The sequence below is a fragment of the Delphinapterus leucas genome, chromosome X (assembly GCF_059928025.1).
Source record: "Delphinapterus leucas isolate spDelLeu-1000000601 "Yukka" chromosome X, BTC_Dleu_Yukka2, whole genome shotgun sequence".
Taxonomy (NCBI): domain Eukaryota; kingdom Metazoa; phylum Chordata; class Mammalia; order Artiodactyla; family Monodontidae; genus Delphinapterus; species Delphinapterus leucas.
The window spans coordinates 120,340,658-120,362,782 of NC_143150.1; the positions used below are offsets into that span (position 1 = coordinate 120,340,658).

General features: G+C 41.8%; 2 protein-coding genes across 6 annotated transcripts in view; both read left to right on the forward strand.

Annotated features, from left to right (window-relative positions):
- Window positions 1–21,749, forward strand: part of CLTRN (collectrin, amino acid transport regulator) — a 79,025-nt gene extending 57,276 nt beyond the window's left edge. For all 5 annotated transcript variants that reach the window (XR_016391398.1, XR_016391401.1, XR_016391400.1 and 2 more), the window contains 2 exons: window positions 8,723–20,977; window positions 21,641–21,749. The gene's annotated coding sequence lies outside the window, so the exon portion shown is untranslated. The remainder of the gene's footprint in view (window positions 1–8,722; window positions 20,978–21,640) is intronic.
- The window catches only part of ACE2 (angiotensin converting enzyme 2), a 52,675-nt gene continuing 52,217 nt past the window's right edge, over window positions 21,668–22,125 (forward strand). Inside the window, exon 1 of the mRNA XM_022562652.3 lies at window positions 21,668–21,928. Coding sequence (XP_022418360.1) covers window positions 21,743–21,928 — 186 coding nt within the window. The 5' untranslated portion in view covers window positions 21,668–21,742. The remainder of the gene's footprint in view (window positions 21,929–22,125) is intronic.

The window sequence follows — 22,125 nt, forward strand, 5'->3', positions numbered from 1 at the left end:
AGTTTGAGAAGGATAGGTGCTAACTCTTCTCTAAATGTTTGATGGAATTTGCCTGTGAAGCCATCTGGTCCTGGGCTTTTGTTTGTTGGAAGATTTTTAATCACAGTTTCAATTTCAGTGCTTGTGATTGGTTTGTTTATATTTTCTATTTCTTCCTGGTTCAGTCTCAGAAGGTTGTGCTTTTCTAAGAATTTGTCCATTTTTTCCAGGTTGTCCATTTTATTGGCATATAGTTGCTTGTAGTAATCTCTCATGGTCCTTTGTATTTCTACAGTGTCAGTTGTTACTTCTCCATTTTCATTTCTAATTCTGTTGATTTGAGTCTTCTCCCTTTTTATCTTGATGAGTCTGGCTAATGGTTTATCAGTTTTGTTTATCTTCTCAAAGAACGAGCTTTTAGTTTTATTGATCTTTGCTATCGTTTTCTTCATTTCTTTTTCATATATTTCTGATCTGATCTTTATGATTTCTTTCCTTCTGCTAACTTTTGGGGTTTTTTTTGTTGCTGTTGTTGTTCTTTCTCTAACTGCTTTAGGTGTAAGGTTAGGTTGTTTATTTGAGATGTTTCTTGTTTCTTGAGGTAGGATTGTATTGCTCTAAACTTCCCTCTTAGAACTGCTTTTGCTGCATACCATAGGTTTTGTGTCCTCGTGTTTTCATTGTCATTTGTTTCTAGGTATTTTTTGATTTCCTCTTTGAGTTCTTCAGTGATCTCTTGGTTATTTAGTAGTGTATTGTTTAGCCTCCATGTGTTTGTATTGTTTACATTTTTTCCTGTAATTGATATCTAGTCTCATAGTGTTGTGGTCAGAAAAGCTACTTGATACGATTTCAATTTTCTTAAATTTACCAAGGCTTGATTTGTGATCCAAGATATGATCTATACTGTTCCTTGAGCACTTGAGAAGAAAGTGTATTCTGTTGTTTTTTGTTGGAATGTCCTATAAATATCAAGTCCATCTTGTTTAATGTGTCATTTAAAGCTGGTGTTTCCTTATTTATTTTCATTTTGGATGATCTGTCCATTGGTGAAATTGGGGTGTTAAAGTCCCCTACTATGATTGTGTTACTGTTGATTTCCCCTTGTATGGCTGTTAGCATTTGCCTTATGTATTGAGGCGCTCCTATGTTGGGTGCAGAAATATTTACAATTGTTATATCTTCTTCTTGGATTGATCCCTTGATAATTATGTAGTGTCCTTCTTTGTCTCTTCTAATAGTCTTTATTTTAAAGTCTATTTTGTCTGTTATGAGAATTGATACTCCACCCATCAGAATTTTTCAGTCCCTTTCTTTTTCTCTTCTTCTTCTGGGACCCCCTATAATTCGAATGTTGGTGTGTTTAATGTTGTCCCAGAGGTCTCTGAGACTGTTCTCAATTCTTTTCATGCTTTTTTCTTTATTCTGCTCTGCAGTAGTTATTGCCACTATTTTATCTTCCAGGTCGCTTATCCGTTCTCCTGCCTCAGTTATTCTGCTCTTGACTCCTTCTAGAGAATTTTTAATTTCATTTATTGTGTTGTTCATCATTGTTTGTTTGCTCTTTAGTTCTTCTAGGTCCTTGTTAAACGTGTCTTGTATTTTCTCCATTCTATTTCCAAGATTTTGGATCATCTTTACTGTCATTACTGTGAATTCTTTTTCAGGTAGACTGCCTATTTCCTCTTCATTTGTTTCATCTGGTGGGTTTTTACCTTGCTCCTTCATCTGCTGTGTGTTTCTCTATCTTCTCATTTTGCTTAACTTTCTGTGTTTGGGGTCTCCTTTTCGCAGGCTTTAGGTTCGTAGTTCCCGTTGTTTTTGGTGCCTGCCCCCAGTGGGTAAGGTTGGTTCAGTGGGCTGTGTAGGCTTCCTGATGGAGGGTACTGGTGCCTGTGTTCTGGTAGGTGGGGCTGGATCTTGTCTTTTTGGTGGGCAGGGCCATGTCCGGTGGTGTGTTTTGGGGAGTCTGTGAACTTATTATGATTTTAGGCAGCCTCTCTGCTAATGGGTGGGGTTGTGTTCCTGTCTTGCTAGTTGTTTGGCGTAGGGTGTCCAGCACTGGAGCTTGCTGGTCATTGAGTTGAGCTAGGTCTTAGCATTGAGACAGAGATCTCTAGGAGAGTTCTCGCCGATTGATATTACATGGGGCCGGGAGGTCTCTGTGGTCCAATATCCTGAACTCGCCTTTCCTACGTCAGAGGTTCAGGCCTGACACCCAGCCGGAACACCAAGACCCTGTCAGTCACACGGCTCAGAAGAAAAGGGAGAATAAAAGAAAGAAAGAAAAATAAAATAAAATAAAGTTATTAAAACTTTAAAAAATTATTAATATAAAAAATTTCAAAAGGGGAAAAAAAGAAGAGAGCAACCCAACCAATAAAAAAATCCACCAATTATAACAAGTGCTAAAAACTATACTAAGATAAACATAAAAATCAGAAATTAGTCGCGTACAGCAAATCCCACATCTGCGGTTGCCCAAAGTCCACTGCCTCAATTTTCAGATGGTTCGTTTTCTATTCAGGTATTCCACTGATGCACGGTACCTAAGTTGATTGTGGGGATTTAATCCACTGCTCCTGAGGCTGCACAGAGAAATTTCCCTTTCTCGTCTTTGTTCGCACGGCTCCCGGCTCCCGGGGCTCAGCTTTGGATGTGGCCCCGCCTCTGCGTGTAGGTCGCCTGAGGGCGTCTGTTCTTCGCTCAGACAGGACGGGCTTAAAGGAGCAGCTGATTCGGGGTCTCTGGCTCTCTCAGGCCCGGGGGGAGGGAGGGGCACGGAGTGCGGGGTGAGCCTGCGGTGGCAGAGGCCGGCGTGACGTTGCACCAGCCTGAGGCGCGCCGTGCGTTCTCCCGGGGAAGTTGTCCCTGGATCCCGGGACTCTGGCAGTGGCGGGCTGCACAGGCTCCCGGGAGGGGACGTGTGGAGAGTGACCTGTGCTCGCACACAGGCTTCTTGGTGGCGGCAGCAGCAGCCTTAGCGTCTCATGCCCGTCTCTGGGGTCCGCGCTGATAGACGCAGCTCGCACCCATCTCTGGAGCTCATTCAGGGAGTGCTCTGAATCCCCTCTCCTCGCGCACCAGGAAACAATGGTCTCTTGCCTTTTCGGCAGTTCCAGACTTTTCCCCGGACTCCCTCCCGGCTAGCCGTGGCGCACTAGCCCCCTTCAGGCTGTGTTCACGCCGCCACCCCAGTCCTCTCCCTGGGATCCGACGGAAGCCCGAGCCTCAGCTCCCTGCCCCACCCGCCCCGCCCCGGCGGGTGAGCAGAGAAGCCTGTCGGGCTGGTGAGTGCCGGTAGGCGCCGATCCTCTGTGCGGGAATCTCTCCGCTTTGCCTTCCGCACCCCTGTTGCTGTGCTCTCCTCCGCGGCTCCGAAGCTTCCCCTCTGCCACCCGCAGTCTCCACCCGCGAAGGGGCTTCCTAGTGTGTGGAAACCTTTCCTCCTTCACAGCTCCCTCCCACGGGTGCAGGTCCCGTCCCTATTCTTTTGTCTCTGTTTATTCTTTTTTCTTTTTCCCTGCCCAGGTACGTGGGGAGTTTCTTGACTTTTGGGAGGTCTGAGGTCTTATTCCAGTGTTCAGTGGGTGTTCTTCCACATATAGATGTATTTCTGATGTATTTGTGGGGAGGAAGGTGATCTCCACGTCTTACTCCTCCGCCATCTGGAAGGTCCTCCACCTTTTGACTTTTATTTAGCACAATTCCAGGTAATCTAACGTACTTTCTGAGGACCTAAAGAAAATTTAAACCTATGAATGCAAGAACTAAAATCTGCTTGTTCAAAAGCAACGGAGGCTTGCCAATGTTAATATCTTTGCCATCATTCCAAGGGTGACTGAAGCTCATATTAAATGCTCATCATATATTATAGTGTTTGTCTGCTAGGTTATCATCTGCTTAGCTATAAAGGGGAATACCAAGGTTCATTTCAGTAGTACAGTGATTGCCGAAAGCCTCAGGTTACAGTTTCAAATATAGTGCTTTGACACAGCACATTCCAATAGATCGGGGGGGGGGGGGAAGCCATTTATAAAACCTCCCCAAGGATTATACAGGAGTCCTTTGGGGGAGAATTGAGGGTGTGGGGGGCTAGAAATAAGGGTACCTGGCAATTTTTCTCATAGTTTTATAGTTCGTTTTTACTTTGTGTTGCGAGTCCAGATAGATGCCTTAAATATCTGTGTATTCCCTTTCACCACCTCCCTGTCAGACCTATGTTTCTTTCCAGATAGATAGGTTATCTTAGTTAAGATTTAGTCATTGTAGATATGAATATCCGTATTGTAAAATAGTTTCCCTAAATCAGCCTTTTTTTCTTCTCTTTGTGGACTCAAGTTGAATCGTTTCAATAACACTTTTTCTAAAGAATATAAAAGTTTTATTCACAAGGTCCATTTTATTCATGAATTTTTATTGCTTCTCATTATTTTATTCAAAAGCAAGTATTACTAATCTGACTTAACAAAAGAAGAAACAGCTGAGCGAATTTAAATATCTTACCTGAAATCATGCAGCATTTAAAGATGTTCACATGTTGTTAGAGGGTTTGGAGCAACTGATTGCTTTAGTTTCCATATTTTAACTATACTGTTCTACGTTTAGCTTATTTCCGTTTAAAAAGGACTTTGTCATCAACTCCTCTTCCTGGAATGACTTGAAACATGTCATCAGTGCCATGCCAGCCGTGTCCTCAATGGAGGAGAAGAGCTGGGGTTGGGGTGCCTGAAACCCCATGACTGGCTAATGTGCAGGGTGGTTGCCAGGATTATTCTTGGTCCAAACCAAATACAGTACCATGGGCAGTGGCATAGAGAGAAATCAGAATCTTAAACAGATTGAATGTGTTTCACAGCTGGAAAATTTTAAAAATGAGGATTATATTTTTGCTTCAGCATTTGTATAGCTCTTTGGATCATTGTTGGCCATTCCTGTGCTATGCTTGATTTAGGTCATTTGCTATTTATACTTGGCTTGGGGGTAATGAAAGGCACATTTTAGTGGCTCTGGTAAAACTGCAATCAGAACTGCAACTTTCCTCATCCTATATTGAGTCAGATTTAAATGGAGGAAGAAAACCCTGACATATCCTGTTAACATGGAAAGTCAGGGAATTCCCTGGTGGTCCAGTGGTTAGGACTCCACGCTCTCACTGCCAAGGGCTCAGGTTCAGTCCCTGGTCAGGGAACTAAAATTCCACAAGCCACACAGCACAGCCAAAAAAACCCAATAAACAAAAAACAAAAAACCCCGAAATAAACAAAACAAAAACAAATGGAAAGTCAAACCATGATATCATTCCTTTACTTAAGCCTCTCCTCTCTACCCATCTCTTTCTAGGTAGAACCCAACCTCTCTAAATGGTGATGGGGCCCTACACGATCTGCCTTCGGTTCCTGTACACCTCCTGCTACTTTTTTATTATAAACATTATCATGCATAAAGAAAGGTGGAGGAGTAGTATAATGAACACCCACTTATCCACCACCTAGATCTAACCATTCAAAACGAATTATGAAGGGCTGGGAGAGATGAGGTGCTGAGAGGGTTGGAAATGAAAGGAGAGAGGACACAGCGGGTCAGGCTGTTAGAGATGTAATGGAGGATGGGCTGGGCTCCTTACACAGGGAGTGGGAGGTAGGGGTGGGGAGGGGAGTGGGGAAGAAGCCCCATTTGGACTGTGGTTGGGGCTCATTCTCAGGGCAGCATTTGCTTTCCTTTGTTTGTTTCCCAGCTTTATAGAGACATAACTGACCTATAACATTGTGGAAGTTTAAGGTGTACAACATGTTGATTTGATATAGATTTCAAAGTGATGACCACCATAGTGTTAGCTAACATCTCTATCACATCACATAATTACCATCTCCTTTTTTTAAAAAATAAATTTACTTATTTATTTTTGGCTGCATTGGGTCTTCATTACTGCATGCGGGCTTTCTCCAGTTGCGGTGAGTGGGAGCTACTCTGTGTTGCGGTGCATGGGCTTCTCATTGTGGTGGCTTCTCTTGTTGTAGAGCACAGGCTCTAGGTGCATGGACTTCAGTAGTTGTGGCTCACGGGCTCAGTAGTTGTGGCTCGCGGGCTCTAGAGCGCAGGCTCAGCAGTTGTGGTGCACGGGCTTAGTTGCTCCACAGCATGTGGGATCTTCCCAGACCAGGGCTCGAACCCGTGTCCCCTGCATTGGCACGCAGATTCTTAACCACTGCGCCACCAGGGAAGTCCCCCATCTCCTTTTTTGTGGTGAGAACATTTAAGATTTACTCTTAGCAACTTTCAAGTATTTAATATAGTATCATTAATTATAATCACCATGTTTTACATTAAATCTCCAGAAGTTAATTGTCTTATGGAAGTTTGTACCCGTTGACCAACATCTCCCCATTTCCCCCACCCCAACCCCTGGCAACCACCACTCTACTCTCTGTTTTTAAGAATTCGGCTTTTTTAGATTCCACATAGAAGTGATATCATACAGTATTCATCTTTCTATGTCTGACTTATTTCCCTTAGCATAATGCCCTCAAGGTCAATCCATGTTGTCACAAATGGCAGAATTTCTTTTTTTTTCTCATGGCTTATAATAGTTCAATATATATGTGTGTGTGTGTGTGTGTGTGTATATATATATATATATATATATATTTCCACACCATGTTTTTTTCCAGGTTCATTGAGATATAATTGACATATAACATTGTGTGAGTTTAAGGTGTGCAACGTAATGATTTTTATTTATTTATTTATTTATTTATTTGTAGTACGCGGGCCTCTCACTGCTGTGGCCTCTCCCGTTGCGGAGCACAGGCTCCGGACGTGCAGGCCCAGTGGCCATGGCTCACGGGCCCAGCCGCTCTGCGGCATGTGGGATCCTCCTGGACCAGGGCATGAACCCGCATCCCCTGCACCGGCAGGCGGACTCTCAACCACTGCGCCACCAGGGAAGCCCTGATTTTTTATATACATATACTATAAAATAATTACCACAATAAAGTTAGTTAACACACCCATCACCTCAAATAGTTATACAATTTTTCTTTTTGTGGTGAGAACTTATAAAATCTACTCTCTTACCAACTTCCAAATATACCATACAGTACTGTTAACTATAGTCGCCATACTGTACACTACATTTCCAGAACTTCTTTATCCATTCATACATTGACAAACACTTATGATGTTTCCATATCCTGCCTATTGTGAATAATGCTGTAATAGACACAGGAGTGCAGATATCTCTTTGAGATCCTGTTTTCATTTCCTTTGGATATATACCCAGAAATGGGGCTGCTGGATCATATGGTAGTTCTATTTTTTAACTTTCTGAGGAACCTCCGTATTGATTTCCATAGTGGCTGTACCAATTTACATTCCCACCAATAGTGCACAAGGGTTCCCTTTTCTCCATCCTCACCAACACTATCTTTTGTCTTTTGATGATACCCATTTAAAGAGGTGTGAGATGATATCTCATTGTGGTTTTGATTTGCATTTTCCTGGTGGTTAGTGATGCTGAGCACCTTTTCATGTATGTATTGGCCACCTGTATGGGTTTTTTTTGGAAAAATGTCTTAAAAAAGATAATGCTATGTTGTGTTTCCATTGTCATTTGTTTCAAGATATTTTTTAATTTCTGTTTTGATTTGTTCTTTGACTTATTGGTTGTTCAGGAGTGTGTTGTTTAATTCCCACATACTTATGAATTTTCCAGCTTTCTTCCTGTTATTGAATTCTAGTTTAATACCACTGTTGTTGGAAAAGGTACTTGGTATGATTTCAGTCTTTTAAAATTTGCCAAGATTTGTTTTGTGACCTATCATATGATATATCCTGGAGAGTGTTCCATGTGCACTTGAGAAGAATGTGTATTCTGCTTCTGTTAGATGGAATGTTCTATATATGTCTGTTAGGTTCATTTGATCTAAAGTATGGTTCAAGTCTAATGTCTCCTTATTGATTTTCTGTCTGGATAATCTATCCATTGCTGAAAGTGGGGTATTGAAGTCCCTACTATTATTATATCGTTGTCTACTTCTTTCTTCAGATCTGTATTTGCTTAATATATATAGGTACTCCAATGTTGGGTGCACATATATTTACAATTGTCATATCTTCTTGATGAATTGACCCTTTTATCATTATATAATGACCTACTTTTCCTCTTGTTACCATTTTTTTAGTTAAAGTCTAGTTTTTTCTGATATACGTATAGCCACCCCTGCTCTTTTTTGGTTTCCACTTGCATGAATTATCTTTTTTTATCCCTTCACTTTGTGTGTCTTTAAAGCTGAGGTGAGTCTCTCGTAGGCAGCATATAGTGGGTCTTGTTTTTTAGCTACTCTATGTCTTTTGATTGGAGAATTCAATTTATTTACATTTAGTGTAATTCTTGATAGGTAAGGACTTACTAATGCCATCTTATTCACTGTTTTCTAGCTGTTTTGTAGTTCCCTTGTTCCTTTCTTCCACTCTTGCTACCTTCTGTTATGAATTGATGATTTTCCACAGTGGTATGCTTTGATTCCCTTTGCTTTATCTTTTGTGAATCTACTGTAGCTTTATGTTTTGTGGTTACCACGAGGCTTACATAAAACATTTTATGGCTATAACAGAATATTTTATGCTGATAACAATTTAACTTTGATCACATACAAAAACTCTTCCCTTTTACGATCCCCTTTTATGTTTTTGATGTCAGAATTTACATCTTTTTTTTTTTTTTTTTTTTTGCAATACGCAGGCCTCTCCCACTGTGGAGCACAGGCTCCGGACGCGCAGGCCCAGCGGCCATGGCTTACGGGCCCAGCCACTCCGCGGCATGCGGGACCCCCCCCGGACCGAGGCACGAACCGGCGTCCCCTGCATCGACAGGCGGACTCCCAACCACTGTGCCACCAGGGAAGCCCTACATCTTTTTATATTGTGCATTCATAACCAAATTATTGTAGCTATAGCTATTTTAAATAATTTTGTCCTTTAACCTTTATACTAGAGTTAAGTGGTTAACACACCACCATATTACAGTATTAGAGTATTCTGAATTCTTTACCAGTGTGTTATACATTTTCATGTGTTTTCATGCTGTTAATTTGCACTCTTACATTTCAGCCTGAAGATTCCTTTCAGCATTTCCTGTAAGGCAGGTCTACTGGTGATGAACTCCCTCAACTTTTGTTTGTTAGAGAATCTTTATCTCACCTCCATTTTTGAAGGACAGCTTTGCTAGGTAAGGTATTCTTGGCTAACAGTTTTTTTTCTTTCAGCACTTTAAATATATCATCCCATTTTCTCTCCCAGCTTGCAAGGTTTTTGCTGAAAAATATGGTTATAGCCTCATGGGGGTTCCCTTGTATGAGAGAAAAATTTTTTCTCTAGCTGTTTTAAAAATTCTCTCTTTGGCTTTGATTTAGATAGTTTTATTATAATGTGTCTCAATCCAAGACAGAGAAGACTGTCTTGGATTGAAATTTTGGGGCAACCTATTAGCTTTGAGAACTTGGATGTCCAAATCTCTCCCCAGGTTTGGGAAGTTTTTAGCCATTATTTCTTTAAATAGTCTTTCTGCCTCTTTCTCCCTCTCTTCTCCTTCTGAAATTCCAATGATACAGACATTATTTCTCTTAATGGTGTCCCATTAGTCCCGTAGGCTTTCTTTATCCCCTTTCATTATTTTTTCTTTTTCCCAGAGCAGCATTTAACTGGAGCTGTGCCCAGCCATGTCCTCGCCATCAGTCAAGGCCAAATTCAAACCCTCCTAAACCTTCCTCAGCCTATGAAACCTTCCAGAGGCAAAGATTACACAGCACCCTTCAATAGTGTATGTCAGTGTTGGCCACTGTCAAGCGATTCTCCCTTAAGACTAAACTTGAATTCTTGCCATCATGTCCTTTCAGCCCATTTCATCCTGTCCTTTTCTTGGGAGACAGAGCTGTCTGGATAATATCTCCTACATATTGACGTCAACAAATTTCAAGGCAGAAGTACTATATCATTTTCATCTATTTTTAAAAATCATAATTATCTTCTTCAACAATCTTACTAGCTCTTTTGAACTTGACCACATCCCACGGAAAGAGGCAGGAGTTGAAAGGAAAACACACTGACAGGTTAATCCCAGTTTTCTTACTGGGTGACATAGAGCTAGTTACTGATCATGCTGAGTGTTTAGAAAGTAACAACTTCCACAAAGGTGGTTGTGAACACTCAGCAAGGTGATCTACAGTAAATGCTTTAAGTGTTAGTTTTCTCCCCTGTCACGTTAAAGTCAGGGCTAATTATTTGTATTGATATTTTGTTTTATTTTTTCCTTATTTCTCCTATTTGTTATTGAGACTAGTGCAAATGCATGCATATTCATGTCTAAACAGGATTAGTTTCTTTGTGCTCAAATGTCTTGGCAGCTTTGCTATTGGGACTGGGTAATTTACTATTCTGCTTGGCCCTGATTGAGATGTAAAGAGGTGGAATCATGCACACATGATTCTTGAGAGTACTATGTTCATAGCGCCGTCTATCTAGGTCAGGGTCCCTTAACCTCACGCTTGACATTTGGGGCAAATAATTCTTATTTGTGGGGAACTGTCCTATGCATTGTACAATGCTTAGCAGCATCCCTGACCTCTACCCACTAGATGCAGGAGCACCCTCCACCCAAGTGGTGACAACCCCAGATGTCTCCAGGCATTGTCATTTGTCCCCTGGGATGCAAAATCATCCTGGTTGAGAGCCGCTGCTGTTTCTTACTGATATAGACTTGCTTTGAAGAGAACAAAATGACTGCCACACCATCTGAGGTTGTCATCTGTGAACCTGTGATCTCTAATTACTCTCTATTCCTGGACATTCTCACCCTACTGAGAAAAACAGCTTTTCACCGAAAAAGGGTAGAGCACCAATGGTCTCCCTTCAGTGAAAATTGTGAAGATGAATGCAGTAAAAGGAATGCAAGGAGGAACTGTGTTTGTAACTTGTGCAAGTTTGATGTCATTGTGGGACCATTTTTCGAGCTGTCCAGCTACACCTGTTATGCTTCTTTATGCTTTGACTGTCCCTCTCTTCCATGTCTGTAACAGGAATTCCTTCGAAAAGCCCTTTCTGACCACAAAGAGTCTAGGCATGAAGTCAGACTGCTGAGGTTCCAACCCCAGTTCTGTTCATTTCCAGCTTTGTGATCTTGATTCCATGCTTCGGTTTCCTCACCTAGAAATTGAGGGTGGTGCTAGCGCTTACCTTATAGGGTTGTTGTGAGGATTAAATGTGGGGACACATGTAAAGCAGTTACATTCTGCCTGGCACATAATAAGCACTCAACAGAGTTTGGATTTTATTATTACTGTTACTGTTATTAGTAGTATTAGTCTCTATGATTCAGAGTCTCATCTCCTTTGTAAAGCCTACCTGACTGACTCCTTGTGCCCACTCTGACCTCCTATTTCTCTGAAATCATGAAAAGTTTTATATTCTTACAAATCAGAATTTGTTCCATCATCTTTTATCTGTGTCTTCTGAGTAAAACCTCCCCATAACACAGGATGTAATGAGCCAGAGATTATGTGTTCCATATGATTTGCATTCTCTCATCCATCCCACTTATTGGATAAGTAGTTGTTAATACTGTTGAGGGGATCTATATCCCTGGAAAAAATTGGGTAGTGGTTTGGGAAAATATCTTTTCTTTCCTATTAGAACTTTCTTCTCCCCTTGCCCACTCTTCTTGGTTGTATCATATATATTCAGTGGGTAGAGACATCAGCATGCTATTGATACTGAGGTGAAAACTCCCTCCAGACCAAGGCACAATTCAGGAAGATCTTACAAGCTCTGTCTAATGTGCCTGAAATTCATAAGAACCCACACTCATGGTTGGAATGAAATCTCTACAGAAAATATCCCAGAAATAGTGGGACGTTCTACAGTGGGTGGAATACGCATGACCTATATTACATATATGAAAGGCATCCCCTCCTACTCCCTTAAGGCAAAACCAGGTTTAGCTGGAGGTCTACCATTCTCCAACATGAATCAGATGTAAATCTTGATTAGTCTAAGCCAATTATGCTAGTCCCCTGAGAAAGCTTCCCTTAGTCTTAAAAAAGTCGTTAAAAAAGAGAGAGATTCACAGGAAGAAACTGCTCCTCTTTCCATGTTGTCATTTCTAGATGTGATGCTTGAAATGAATGTAGCCATCTTGTGACCCCAAGGGAAGCTTTAATCAGAGCAGAGCCAACATGCCAAGGGTAGCACAGTAGAAAGATGGAAGAAACCTGGGTCTTTGATGGTATCATTAAGGCGCTAAGTTAACTAACTCTGGATTTAACATGTCATGGTCTTTTATTTGCGTGAGTTAATATGTTTTCCTTGTTGTTTAATCCAGTTGAGTAAGAGTGTCTTCTTACTTGCAACCCAAGAGCATCCTATCTGAATAGATAATTTGGAAAGACCTTGGTGAAGTTATTAAGAGATTGTATAAGTTAGCTTTGTGCTACACAAAAAGCCAGCCTAAAACTCCGTGGCTTGAAACAACAGCCATTTGTTTAGTTCATGAGTCTATGGGTTGACAGTTTTGTCTGGGCTCACCTGAGAAATTCTTCTGGTCTTAGCTGCTCTCACTTATGCGTCTGTAGTCAGTTGCCAGGGAAGCTGGGGGCTGGCTAGTCTAGGATGGCCTCAGCTTGGTTGTCTCATCTCTGCTCCAGTGGTCCCTTGCTCAGGCTTGTTCATTTGATAGCTACTCAGCCTTCAGAGAGAGAGAGAGAGAGAGAGAGGGAGAAAGAAAGGATGGACTGGCCCACTATCACTTCTGCCACATGCCATTGGCCAAAGCAGATTCAAGAAGAAGGAAATAGACTATATATCTTAATTTTTTTTTTTTTGCGGTACGCGGGCCTCTCACTGTTGTGGCCTCTCACGTTGCGGAGCACAGGCTCCGGACGCGCAGGCTCAGCGGCCATGGCTCACGGGCCCAGCCGCTCCGCGGCACGTGGGATCTTCCCGGACCGGGACACGAACCCGTGTCCCCTGCATTGGCAGGCGGACTCTCAACCACTGCGCCACCAGGAAGCCCAGACTATATATCTTGATGGAAGAAACTGCAAAGTCACATTATAAAGGGTGTTGATACAAAGAGGAGTAAAGAAGTAGTTTTGCAATCTACTACAAATATCTTATAGTGAAAGATAAAAAAACCCTCTCCCTGATTAGCTGAGCATCATGGTAAACAGTGGGTTAAAATGTGGACACCTGTACTTGTTAATCAGACTTAGGCCCTTTAGTTAACCTCTTTAAGCCTTCATTTATAATCCTATTAGATGGAAATTATCATAATTCCTTACAGGGTGACAGTGAGGATTCCAGAAGATACTGCTTGTAAAGTGCTTAACATAGTCCCTGGCATATAAATATTAACCATGATTTGAAATCTATAAAGACAGGCTTGCATGCTCTAGTTAATACCCTAGAATCCTCTCTTCCCTCTCTCACTTTTCCTCCTTCTCCTGTCCTGTCTTAGTTAAACAACACTGTGCGTCATTTCTTATCCATTCTGCCACTCCCCTTGACCCCGTGACTATTCTAGCTGGCAGCTGCATCACAGCATCCCCATACCTGTCAGAGGCCTGTGCCTCCAGTGGAGCTCTTTAGGATGCTGGCTTGCCTATGCCTGATGTTCACTGATGGGTGTATTGGGGCCTGACCTAATGCCTTGCCTTGTCCTGGGCCTTGTTACTTCTGTTTTTTTTTTTGGTGGTACGCGGGCCTCTCACTGTTGTGGCTTCTTCTGTTGCGGAGCACAGGCTCCAGGCGCGCAGGCTCAGCGGCCATGGCTCACGGGCCCAGCCGCTCCGCGGCATGTGGGATCCGCCTGGACTGGGGCACAAACCCGTGTCCCCTGCATCGGCAGGCGGACTCTCAACCACTGCGCCACCAGGGAAGCCCGACTTCTGGTTTTTGGTAAGCAGCAGCTCTCTCTTCAGGGAGAGTGCCAGGTTGAAATCCCAACTGAGTAATATATGGAGATTTTTGCCCTCCCCCACTGCTTTTCCAGTTTCCCAAGGAGTATGTTACTTGTCGGTATAGATCTAGACTACCAAAAGTGTCTCTAGAGTGCCCCATGCTCCCGAACGTCCTAGATCTTCCAGAAACATAATATGGAAGAGTTGGAGCTATCCCTAAATTTCAGGTTCATGTTGAATTTGTATGGAACTTGGGCCTAAGGACTTCTTGACCAAATAAATTCAGAGAGGATGCTGAATCAGCTTCCAAAGATCAGCTTCCAAAGATAACTGACTCCTGCACCCCAGCTAATTTTAGAGAGATTCCACTATTACAACAGGAGAGGCAAAAAAGCTTGTGACGGTACCAATCACAAAATCCAGGGGAAAGGCTGAGCAGAGAAGGATGCTCAGTATGAGAGTTCCTCCAAGTGTATTCTCAAGTTTTCAATGTTCATGATTGCTTAGTGATTTCATCCTTGCAGAGATCGCTGAAGCTTTGCCTAACTTTATGTAAAGCAATGTCAAAACTTTGGGAATAACTGAAGTCCAAAAAGAACATCTTGTAACATAATGGCATTACCCAGATTCCAAGGCCATGAGGCCTTGATTCCTTTCTGGATGGAATCCAAATTAATATTATTAATATCTACCACATTCTGACTGTCCTAGAAAAGATGCAAGGCTGCCCTGGGATTTATGTTGTATAGTTTCTGGTTTCTAGGCATTGACATATTTCTCAGCCAAAGAAGATTCCTGATGAGATTGATGACAGGCTGGCAAACCTTAAGAGGGTTGTCAGTGGCAAAGAATGAAGAAGTAGTAAGACTCTTACCCAACTGAGCTTCTAGTTTTTATGTATTTGTGGTGACATTTCCTCAAAAGCCAAGATATTTTGATTTAAAAAATGGTAGATTCTGAAGTCTCAGGAAAATTCTTATAATTCCAAGTGCATGTATCCATGTGGGCATGAGATTGAAGCTCAGATGTTATGTTAGGCCCTTGAGGATTTATAATGTGATTTATCTATTCCCCATCTCTCTGATTTGGCCAAGGTAACTAGCCTTGGCCAAGCCCTACCGATGACCCAGACCAGATACGTCCCTTAGAAGTGGAGGAGGGAATGGTACAGTGTCTCCAGGATGAACCTGCTGGACTTCAAGAAGACAACTGCTGTTGGACATTTCTAGTTGGATCTGAAAACATGGCTCTTACACTCAGTCTGCAGACCGAGGTAGAGGTCAATAGGGATGAAGGCTTATTCCAAGATATTTAGAGCCAATTAGGAAGTATTAACCAAAGTGTAAAAGTCTTCAGTCACCCACAGACTCTAGCTGACAGGCAGGAGCTAGCTCCAAAAGGAGTCTTCTATGCTTTGAATGCCCATCAGTGTTTCAGCCTTGACCTGGACTGGGTCTAAGCCGCTTGACTTTGACTGTATGTCGTGTCAGCTGCGTTCTCTTAACATGCACCTCGCTTCAACTCAACCATTCTGTGCTCCTGAGATGTGTCTGCTTTTCTGTAAACCAGTCAAGAAATGTGATGCTCTGGCCAAGTTCCTGAAATTCCCCTTTATCACTTCCCTGTACAGTGCACAGATGGCTCCTCTAGGGAGGGTTGTTTCAAGTAACTTTCTTCCTTCTTATCCCATCCCATTTTCCTTTTGAGGTCTGCACTATGTAGTACTTTCCAGCACACTGGGATCCTAAAGAAGTAAGATCCTTTCCTCTTTGCCTTAACTGAAAAGACATATTTGACTAACAGCTCTCAAATTTATATCGTCATCCCTGAGCTCGCTGCCAAACTGAAGATTTGTATATATCGTCTCTTGGATTTCTCACAACCTTGACTGAACTCCTCCTTTTCCCTCTAAAGTGTTTTACCTGCAACCTTTTCCCCATATAAATTGATGTCAACCTCATCCTTCTCGTTGTTCAATCCAAACACCCTGGAGTAATCTTTGCCTCTCTCTATCTTTCACAGCCTACATCTAATTCAGCAGAAAATCCTCCTGGTTTTATTTTCAAATTGCATTCGAAATCTAGCCACCTGTTCTTGATACAGCAGCCAGAGTGATGCTTTTCAAATGTAAATGAGATCATGTCACTCCTCCTTTAAAACTCTACCATGGATTCTCATTTCACTTAGAATAAAGGCTCAAGTTTTGCTTCTAAGGCCCTAGATATAAATTTATACTAGCGACTCTAGTGTTACCTGCTATTTTGTACTGTCTGGATATGGGAATAAATTCAGCTTACATGGCAAGCACTGTACTATTATAAATTCAGAGCAATAATAATCCGTACAACCTCCCTGGAATCCACAGTTTGGCCTCACAAACTTGAACTCTGTCTGTTGAAAATATTTGTCAATTTGGTTAATGAAGATTATCTTTGCTCTATCTGTAGGAAAAAGGGGCAGCTATGCACCTCGAAATGTAAACAGGAAAGAACTTTAGCTTTTCCTTTGGGCTAAAGAGTCAACTTATTTATTTTCTGTAAACTGCTTGTAAATTCACTTTGTGTGATAAATATGTGGTCAAAACCAATTGGACTAAAGGCAAATCATTCTTGGTCATGTGGAGTTTTAAATTCTCTCTACTTTATATTCTTGATATCCTTTCTTCTTTCTTTTTTTTTTTTTTTTTTTTGCTGCGGTACGCGGGCCTCTCACTGTTGCGGCCTCTCCCGTTGCGGAGCACAGGCTCCGGACGCGCAGGCTCAGCGGCCATGGCTCACGGGCCCAGCCACTCCGCGGCATGTGGGATCCTCCCGGACCGGGGCACGCACCCGTGTCCCCTGCATCGGCAGGCAGTCTCTCAACCACTGCGCCACCAGGGAAGCCCCTCCTTTCTTATTTCTGTCAGAAACATTACTCTGTCAATTTTAAGATAAGAAATTACACAAAACATTCTTTTGCTCCGACCGAAGTTGTCTTCTTAACTTGGGGAGCTAGAGGAAATTTTTGCTATAGCTATTTAGCAACCTCACCATTTATGACTCGGTTGGAAGTGGATAGAAAGTTGAGCAGTAAGTGAAAAATGGATCTCAAAGTCTATGTACTTTGCTCGAGGAGAATGAAGACCCACCCTCAGATCTGAGCCTATGAAGAGGGAGTGTTCTGATTGAACTCCATGGTTATCTGGTTTCCATTTAGCTCTTAGCAGACAGCAAATCAGAAACAGGGAGGGGATTCGTGGTGGGCAGGGCCACTCAAAGTGCATTCTTCAAGAAGTGGCACAGAATTCAGAACCTGCAGAGACAGCAGTTAATAGCAATAAAGCTGTTTGGAGCCATTTAACGTAAAGCCCCGAAGATGTTATCACGTTATAGCCTAGCCAGTAAACGCTGTCCAAGATGATGACACTGAGTCATCTGGAAAGAAAAAAGAACACATAAAATAATGTTCAGGCAACATCCTGATTAGATGGAATGTATTTTAGAAAAATGTCTTCCTTAAATGATTAAAAAAAGCAAAACTAGTAGAGCCAAAGCAGTGCATTTTCATCTTGCTTATGTCGGGCCTGCTTATTCTCAGAATATGACAGTTTTCCTACAAAACGCTTATGGACGAGTCTCCAATCTCCCTCATATCTCAAAGTCCACTAATTATCATACAGCTCCTCGCACTTTGAGTGGCTTGTGTTACTAGGCTCCCAGCATTTTTCTCTGTGTTCTCATGTATTAATTCATAGAATACTTACAGCGTCCCTGTGAGATGGGTAAATATGATTATCAGCTTTGAAATTAGATGTGAGGGAAATATCACCTGCTGAAAGTCACACAGCTAATTAGCGGCAGAGTCAATCCGTTAAGCTACCTAAGTCTTCATCTAAATGACAGTCCCATGATGGAGGAGAGCTGTCTATGCTGGGTGTCCTTCCTCACGTCTGCACTGTGCTTCAAATGACATTATTTGAGACCTATTTACTCTCTTCTTTATTTTCCTCTGGACACTCTCCTGTGTCTCTCCAAACTTGTGGGTCTTAGAAATTAGCGTGATGCTCTAAATTCTTTTGTATCTAATACTTCTAGTAACAAAGTCTAAGATAGTCTAAGATGGCTTTGCTTTCTGGTGGCAGCCATGTTGGATTGATTTCTCATATTAAGCTTTTATTCAACCCTGCTTGACTGGGCAGCTGTAGTAGCTCGCTGACTGACATCCTTGCTTCTACCCTTACCCCTCAGTGTCTGTTCTCTAACCAGCAGTGAGAGTGATCCTGTTAAAACGTTTGCTGAATCACTTCTCTGCTTGAAGTCCTCCAATGTCTTGCCACATTACTCAGAGTAGAAGCCAAAGTCCTACAGTTGTCTATAAGGCCCTCCTTAGAGCTTCCTCTCCATCTTCACCTCCTGCCACTTTCCCCATGCACTGGGCTCCAGCCACAAAGGCCTCTGATGTTTTTGAGACCTTTGCACTTGCTGTTCCCTCTGCCTGGAACAGACTCCCCCTCAGATATTCATGTGGCTTTCATCCCTTCCTTCAGGTCTTTGCTCAGATGTCATCCTCTCATCCCCACCCCATCATTCACCCTCCTCCTTTCCTGCTTATTGTAAAGCCATAGTGTTTACCATCAGCTATTTGTTTCTTCCTGCTACCCCACCTCGTATAATATGATATCCACGGGAACTTTTCCTGTCTTATTCATTAGTGTATACCCAGTATCTAGAATAGTGCCTAGCATAGAGTAGGTGGCCAATAAATAATTGTTGAATCAAGATTCTTTTTTTTTAATTGAAATATAGTTGATTTACAATGTTGTGTTACTTTCTGGTATACAGCAAAGTGATTCAGTTATACATATATATGTATATATCCTTTTTCAGATTCTTTTTCATTATAGGTTATTACAAGATGAATATACTTCCCTGTGCTATACAGTAGGACCTTGTTGTTTATCTATTTTATATACATGAATCAAGATTTTTGTTGTTTTGGGCATGAACTGTTGTTGATCAGAGGACTGCTTATTTCTGTGCTGTGTGGTTCTTTCAGGGACATTTAGAGCTAGTTGTAGAACTTTACATTTTGTTAAATCCCTTATTGAAATGGAAGATACAAAGTAAATGAGGCAGACAACATCTTATTTGTTCCTAGTGAATCCCTAGATATATATTTGGGACCAGAGATATATATTGTCCAAGTGCAAACCGCATTCTAAAAATGATATTTCATAGTTTTTGTCTGGCGTCAATACCAAACTCTTCCATCTACCCTTCTGAAAAATAGAACGGGTTTCCTCAATTTCCACTCTCCTGTTTTTCTGGTTCTTCATTCTTTCACAGAGGATCTGTTCCTTTAGGCCAGTTGTTTTTCTGGGTCCCATCCCCTGGGTCTTTAGTGGACTCTTTCCATTCTCAGAATGGTCTCAGGACACTTCTGGGCAGCTGTCAGAACATCAGCATCTTCTCAGTGGAAAGTCAACAAAACTTCCAATAATTCAGTCATCGCTTGCAGTTGGCCATTGTGAGCTAGTTTTCCTACAGGATTATTGTGACAAAATTCTCCTATTTCTCTCGCTCCTCAAAATTTCTTGGCTTCTAGATTTCTCCTGCCTCACTGTTATCTCAGGCTCCTTGTTCATCTGTTTTAACTTTCAGATTTCATATCCTGCTTTCCCTATTTCAATTTGATCACGTTAATCTGATTTTCTGCCTCAGTGTATTGAAGTTGGACTACTCCCATTTTTTTCCTGAACCCAAGAGCTTCATTCAGGAAACAACCTGAGTAGAGTTGTGTTTCAGCTTTTATTAAAGTAACATTCCACCTCTTGGTTCAGAGCCCCACACACTGCCCCCTTTTCTCTTGACCAGTTTTTCTCTTAATGCCTGTGAAAGCGAGTGGATCTCAGCTTCCTTGAATGTGGAAGGAGCCTGACTGAAACTGCACTGATCCCCTCAGCTCACTTTCTTTTAACCTTCTTGATCATAATTGCTTAAATGTGTCAATTACTTTATTTCTTAGAAGGATCATGTCTTTTGATTCATACCAAGGGTAGTAAGAATCCACCTCTTTTTTTAATATTTATTTATTTGGCTGCATCAGATCTTAGTTGTGGCACGTGAGATCTTTTGTTGTGGCATGCAGGCTCTCTAGTTGTGGCGCGAGGGCCCTGTAGTTGTGGCGCGTGGGCTCTAGAACCTGCGGGCTTAGTTGCCTCGTGGCATGTGGGATCTTAGTTCCCCAATCAGCGATCGGACCAGGGATCGAACCTGCATCCCCTGCATTGGAAGGCAGATTCTTAACCACTGGACCACCAGGGAAGTCCCAGAATCCATCTCTTTTTGATGTAGCGGAACCAAATCCATCATCGTCACCAAAGGCGCATGTCCCTGTGCTGCTCTTTATCTACACCTCCATCATTGCTCTTAGACTATTGACAGCAACTTAAAGGCCTGTACTCTAGATTCAAACTGCATGCATTCGTATCCTGGCTCTACCACTTCCTGGCTGAGTAAGGTTTGGTCATTTATTTAAGTTCTCTGAGCCTCAGTTTCATAATCTGTACAATGATGATAAAAATATTTGCCTCTAGGTTTGTTGTAAGGCTTCAATGAGATATTCTAATGCAAAGCACTTTAAACAGTTACTTATTATTTTTTTCCTCTTCTACAATAACATGTACAACTTTGGAATAAGGAGAAGTAGTGGAAACTTTTTTTAAAGGCTTGGTTACTGCCATTTCACCTGGACCTGGAAGACTTGTTTTTTGGGTAAAGAAATGTTTTCCCTGTGTGAAGGTTTCATAATCACAGTCAAGCAGGCCCATGAGCCCTGCCATTTAAAGTGGCTCCTCTCTTGTACCTATGACACTCATACCTACACCCTGGGAATGAGGACAGTGGTCCAGCTCCTGAGATTCTACAGGATAACCACTAAAGTCTCTTTGAATTCTATGCAATGATACATGGCTATGGATGACCAGAACTTGAGATGGACACTCTCTGAATTTCATACCATGTGGTGGCATTCTGATTTCCTTGTGACCTTGACCAAGCTTTGAACAGGTAAGTGAAAGGGATGGAGGCACACAGTGAAGTTAGTCATAGAACCAGTGTTTAGCATGATCATCTGAGAAAGAGAAAAGGAGCCTTTTAAAGTTTTTCCAAGTTAAATCAGGAGAGTTAACTTGTGGAGTGGAGGGTGGTCTCATAATTTTAAAAATTGGCCCTGGAAATTAAAATTTTATCAGAAAAAAATGAATTCTATAGAGACAAGGGCAAAATCGTTTATTTAGGAAGGGAAAATGTTACCCAAATAGAGTTTCTGTGAATATGAGTGTAAAATAAAAAGGAAGGAGAGAGAAGTGACTTAATGGAATTGTCTCTAAAACGTGTAAGTCCCAACATTACCCCCGTGACCCCTAATTCTAGAGTTCGTTGGTCACTGTAAAATCATAACACCTTCAGTGTATCTTTAACAGATTTTAAGGAACATACTAACCAAATGGACAAGTTTTGATTTGGCCATAAAATTTGAGAGCTATGATTCTCTAGGATTAATGAATAACATTTGTTTATTTGATTTACTTTAAGAAATCATTCTAAAATCTGTTTACATATCTGTCCTCTCCAGGATGAATTTTGTGTTGGTTCAGCAGATTGTTTACTGTTTTTTCTTCTTCTTCCTTTTTTTTTTTTTTTTTTTTTTTTTTTTATCTTCCTGCTCAGTGCCCAACCCAAGTTCAAAGGCTGATGAGAGAGAAAATCTCATGAGGAGGTTTTACTCTAGGGAAGTTGTTCAGTGGATGGGATCTTGGCGCACAGAGCAAGATGTCAGGCTCTTTCTGGCTCCTTCTCAGCCTTGTTGCTGTAACGGCTGCTCCGTCCACCACTGAGGAACAGGCCAAGACATTTTTGCAGAAGTTTGACCATGAAGCTGAAGACCTGTCTTATCAAAGTTCACTTGCTTCTTGGAATTATAACACCAATATTACCGATGAGAATGTCCAAAAGATGGTGAGTTCTCTCCTATAGCTGCATAAGGATATCAGTTGCTTCTTAAAAATCAGCTTACTGCCCAGGAAACTGAAAAGGGAAATCAAAGAAATGCTCTGAGCTGTGAGGTTGGATGTTTGCCTCAGTATTTCTGATTCTGGAGTCCCAGATGCCTGAACAATTGACCTTTGGTTCATTTGGAAAATTGTTACAAAATA